Genomic DNA, 5,378 nt, shown 5'->3' with positions numbered 1-5,378 from the left:
ATAGATAGATAGATAGATAGATAGATAGATAGATAGATAGATAGATAGATAGATAGATAGATAGATAGATAGATAGATAGATAGATAGATAGATAGATAGATATGTCAGCTTGTTTTTACAAACACTGTAATACTTACTTTGCAAAATATTTAAAAATTCAATGCTCTTTTTATACCTAATTATTGCACATAACTGATTAACATAATTTATAAATGTTTCCTTGGATTTGCTGCAAATAAAAGTGAAATCAAATACTAAAAATCGATCAGTTCAATTAGAAGTTCTTGGCACTAATCAGACTATATAAAATAAAATAAAAATGTCTTCTGAAATAAAAACTGGTGAACTTACTTTAAAATTGGAGGTGTCAGAACCTAGAGCGGAAACTCAAAAAAAGGCTTTACAGGAACTTAGAGAAACACCCGAAAATGTACAAACTGGATTAAAAGAATTAAAAAAATTATTACAAGGTGAAGAAATTTAAACTAAAGTGAAATAATTATTTTATTAAAAATTTCTAGCTGAATCGGATTTAAATATACCCAAGACCAATGACGAGTGGTTAATGAAATATTTAAGAGTTTGTCATTTTTATGCAGAAAGTGCCAGGGATTTGGTAAGATTTTCAATAACTTTTAAAATATTCTGATTAAATCATTATTTTCAGATACGACGTTACCATAGTCTACAATTAAAATATTATGAAATAACAAATTTATTAATACCCAGTAAATTGAAAGCTATATTTGATGCTAATCTGGTCTACATATTACCACAACGTGATCAACATGGTCGTCGTATAGTAGTGTCTATAGGTGGCAGTAAGTTTACAAAAACGATTTAAATAACAAATCTGTTTAACTTTTTATTTTATTTCAATTATAGAGCAATGGGACCCTAAACTTATCTCCATAGATGATATCTTTAGTGCCAGTACTTTATGCAGTGAACTATTGCAATTGGAACCGGAAACCCAAATAAATGGTATTGTCTATATAATGGATATGCAGGGTTTAACTTTGGGTCGTGCCTTACACTATACCCCCTATAGGACTAAACGTCTTCTGGACTATTTACAAATTAATGTACCTGTTAGAGTCAAAGGCTTTCATGTGGTCAATCAACCGAAAATCTTTCAACCGATTTATGCAGCCGCTAAACCATTTTTTTCCACAAAATTTGCCAAACGTATCGTTTTGCATGGTTCTAATTTTGAGTCTTTACATCAATATATAACGCCTGAATGTTTACCAGATTGTTATGGCGGCTTTCTAAAGACAGATGTGAGGTATTCTGATGAAACGTATAAGTTGTTGTCGCAACATGAGAAATATTTTGAAACTTTACAGTTATATGGTTTTAAAAAATCCTGAACCAGACTGTAGCAATAGGGAGGTACTAAAATATATAGCTTTTAAGGAATGTTAAAGGTTAAGGAATGAAGTTGTATTAAAAAGAAAACTTTTATATTATACATTAAAGATGCAATAAATTTGGGTTTAAGCATTGTTCAGAGTGTGTTTACTTCGATTTTAATTATTTTTGAAAAGCCAAAAAGAGTTTAAATTAATATTATAAAAAGTTAGATATTGACTGATTCAGATACTTGTCAAGTTATAACATCATATTCCGAAATCTCCATACTTTAACACCTCAATACTAATATTTTTGAAAACATACTTCTTCAATCCATCAAAACTTATAAGTTTCGGGTTTGTCCTTAACTTCGTCCTTAAAGTACTACGGTAATACTCAGGCAAACAATCGGGTAAGACAGATCAATGCAACGAGATGCGAAGAATTGTGGTACCATAGGAATGGTTGTGATGTACGGCTTTTTAGTTCCAGACTTTTTTTAAAGTAATATACCTAACTAACAAACAAACTAACAAACTAACTAACAAACTAACTAACAAACTAACTAACAAACTAAATAACAAACTAACTAACTAACAAACTAACTAACAAACTAACAAACTAACAAACTAACAAAATAACAAACTAACAAACTAACAAACTAACAAACTAACAAACTAACAAACTAACAAACTAACTAACAAACTAACAAACTAACAAACTAACAAACTAACAAACTAACTAACTAACTAACTAACTAACTAACCAACTAACTAACTAACTTATTAACTAACTAACTAACTAACTAACTAACTAACTATATATCTAACTATCTATCTATCTATCTATCTATCTATCTATCTATCTATCTATCTATCTATCTATTTATTTATTTATTTATTTATTTATTTATTTATTTATTTATTTATTTATTTATTTATTTATTTATTTATTTATTTATTTATTTATTTATCTATCTATCTATCTATCTATCTATCTATCTATCTATCTATCTATCTATCTATCTATCTATCTATCTATCTATCTATCTATTTATTTATTTATTTATTTATTTATTTATTTATTTATTTATCTATCTATCTATCTATCTATCTATCTATCTATCTATCTATCTATCTATCTATCTATCTATCTATCTATCTATCTATCTATCTATCTATCTATCTATCTATCTATCTATCTATCTATCTATCTATCTATCTATCTATCTATCTATCTATCTATCTATCTATCTATCTATCTATCTATCTATCTATCTATCTATCTATCTATCTATCTATCTATCTATCTATCTATCTATCTATCTATCTATCTATCTATCTATCTATCTATCTATCTATCTATCTATCTATCTATCTATCTATCTATCTATTTATCTATCTATATATCTATATATCTATCTATCTATCTATCTATCTATCTATCTATCTATCTATCTATCTATCTATCTATCTATCCATCGATCTATCGATCTATCGATCTATCTATCTATCTATCTATCTATCTATCTATCTATCTATCTATCTATCTATCTATCTATCTATCTATCTATCTATCTATCTATCTATCTATCTATCTATCTATCTATCTATCTATCTATCTATCTATCTATCTATCTATCTATCTATCTATCTATCTATCTATCTATCTATCTATCTATCTATCTACCTAGCTATCTATCTATCTATCTATCTATCTATCTATCTATCTATCTATCTATCTAGCTATCTATCTATCTATCTATCTATCTATCTATCTATCTATCTATCTATCTATCTATCTATCTATTTATCTATCTATCTATCTATCTATCTATCTATATATCTATCTATCTATCCGTCGATCTATCTATCTATCTATCTATCTATCTATCTAATATATATATAATATATATTAATTATATATATATTCTATTATATATTATATATATATATATATATATATATATATATATATATATATATATATATATATATATATATATATATATATCTATCTATCTATCTATCTATCTATATATCTATCTATCTATCTATTTATCTATCTACCTATCCATATATCAATCTACCTATCTATCTAGTAGTATAATAAAGCCATTTTTAACACCAAAATAAACTTAAATTTATTGCGCCTATGACGTCCATACATATACATAGTACTACTAACTTTACAATTTACAACTTAAAACCATATTTTTGAACATTTTCAAAATATTCCTGATAAGGTGACAACAGCTCATACGTTGCGGGACCATAGTTTAATTCTTGTTTCAACGTACCGCCATAACATTCCGGCAAACATTCGGGTGATATATAACGATGTAAAGTCTCCAAATTTTTACCATGTATTAGAATACGTTTGGCAAATTTTTCATTAAAGAATATTTTGACTCCAGCAAATATGGATTCAAAGATTTTGGGAGCATTTATAAAATGTAGTGCCTTAACTCTAAGGGGTATATTATTTTGTATATAATTTAGAGTACGCAGTGCTCTATTGGGTGTATATTGTAAAGCTTGACTTATGCCTAAACCCTTCATATCAGCTATATAGACAACACCATTTATTTGAGTTTCCGGTTCAAGTTGTATAAGATCTGTGCATAAAGTACTGGCCGCATAGACTAGATCCAATGGTATAAGTTTATGATTCCAATGTTCTGTAATAAGTGACAAGGGGTGCTTTAATCAAGTGTTATGGTAATTACTGTTTGATTACTTACCACCAGCCGATTGTGATAATACAATACGTCGACCTTCCTGATCACGTTGCGGTAGTATGCTTACTATATTGGCCTCAAATACCGGTTTCAATTTCAGTGGTGTTAAGAGATTTGTTATTTCAGAATATTTTTTGCGTATATTATAATAACGTTTTACCTGGAGAAAATTATTTTTTGAAAAATTTTCCCATAAAAAAAAAAAACTTTCTTTTAAAATAAACTTACCAAATCTCTGGCACTTTCTGGATAAAATTTACAGGCTCTTAAAAATTTTAACAACCACTTTTCATCTGTCATGGGTATATTTAAATCGGTTAAGTCTAGAAATTATATTTAAAATTTCTTAAAATTTTTCATTTCAAAAATTTCTTTAAATTTCAAACCTTCTAATAATTCTTTAAATTCTTTTAAACCTTTGCGTATATTTTCCGGAGTTTCTCTTAGTTCCTGTAAAGCCTTTTGTTGCGCTTTTAGGCTAGGTTCTCCTAAATCCAATTTTAAAACTAATTCCGTAGACATTTTTCCCGACTTTTTCCAGGACGTTTTCAAAGGATTTTGAAAATTGTTACGATATCACTTTAAACATATATTTTCTTTATAAAAAACACTTGAACTAAATTTTCCGTTCGAGTTTTCGTTTGGGGCGTTTAGTTTTATTTATAATTTTTGAAATTCTTTCTTTTGTTCTAAAACTTGTAATCAACTAAGAGTTTCGAATATTAATGCATACCTTCTATATATGCAATTTATATTTCTATATTAAACGCAAAAAATTTATGTATATAATTTGTTATATTAACCATTTAATTGAAATACAGTATTGTATAATAAATAAGAAATATTCTTTTAGAGTTCTCAATTCTGTATAAAAAGTCAAAGGTCACTAGTTTCCTTTCACACTTAATCCTATAACGATTGTGTTATTTGGAAAAGTCCTTACAAATTCACTATAACACTGTTAAACAAAACGATTTTGTTAATCTATTTTAATTATTCTATTCGTTATAGTGTGCTTTAACTGCTCTAAATGAAATTCATAAATTTCTTTATTAAAATATTAATAAACACTTAAGTTACTTTTACATTATACCACATGTAATATGATCTGTCAAAATTTTGTGTAAAAGAGTACGGATCGTCTAAAAGGAAGACTAGACTATGGTATAGATAAGACTATAGACTAGACTATAGACTAGACTATAGACTTGACTATAGACTAGACTATAAACTAGACTATAGACTAGACTATAGACTAGACTATAGACTAGACTATAGACT

At 27.0% G+C, this 5,378-nt stretch overlaps 2 protein-coding genes across 2 annotated transcripts in view; one reads left to right on the top strand and one right to left on the bottom strand.

Moving 5' to 3' along the window:
- The window catches only part of LOC111683080 (alpha-tocopherol transfer protein-like), a 7,016-nt gene extending 5,504 nt beyond the window's left edge, over positions 1-1,512 (top strand). The window contains exons 4-7 of the mRNA XM_046956168.1: positions 307-471; positions 523-617; positions 669-822; positions 887-1,512. Of these exons, the coding sequence (XP_046812124.1) occupies positions 307-471; positions 523-617; positions 669-822; positions 887-1,374 (902 nt within the window). The 3' untranslated portion in view covers positions 1,375-1,512. The remainder of the gene's footprint in view (positions 1-306; positions 472-522; positions 618-668; positions 823-886) is intronic.
- A 1,962-nt stretch (positions 1,513-3,474) lies between these two features.
- On the bottom strand, positions 3,475-4,771 carry LOC111683079 (alpha-tocopherol transfer protein-like). Its single transcript, XM_023445113.2, has 4 exons — positions 4,484-4,771; positions 4,326-4,420; positions 4,101-4,257; positions 3,475-4,037 (listed from the first exon to the last, which is right to left on the bottom strand). Exons 1-4 carry the CDS (start codon positions 4,617-4,619, stop codon positions 3,553-3,555), a joined length of 873 nt encoding a protein of 290 aa, XP_023300881.2. The 5' UTR covers positions 4,620-4,771; the 3' UTR covers positions 3,475-3,552.
- Positions 4,772-5,378: the final 607 nt, after the last annotated feature.

The sequence above is a fragment of the Lucilia cuprina genome, chromosome 2, assembly GCF_022045245.1.
Source record: "Lucilia cuprina isolate Lc7/37 chromosome 2, ASM2204524v1, whole genome shotgun sequence".
In the NCBI taxonomy this organism is placed as follows: Eukaryota; Metazoa; Arthropoda; class Insecta; order Diptera; family Calliphoridae; genus Lucilia; species Lucilia cuprina.
This window is presented reverse-complemented; position numbering and strand designations above follow the sequence as displayed.

Coding starts and splice junctions, on each gene's coding strand:
- LOC111683079 (XM_023445113.2), bottom strand. CDS start 4,619: ATGTCTACGGAATTAGTTTTAAAATTGGATTTAGGAGAACCTAGCCTA. Junction 4,421..4,483: donor ATTTAAAGAATTATTAGAAG/GTTTGAAATTTA, acceptor TATAATTTCTAG/ACTTAACCGATTTAAATATA. Junction 4,258..4,325: donor CAGAAAGTGCCAGAGATTTG/GTAAGTTTATTT, acceptor AATTTTCTCCAG/GTAAAACGTTATTATAATAT.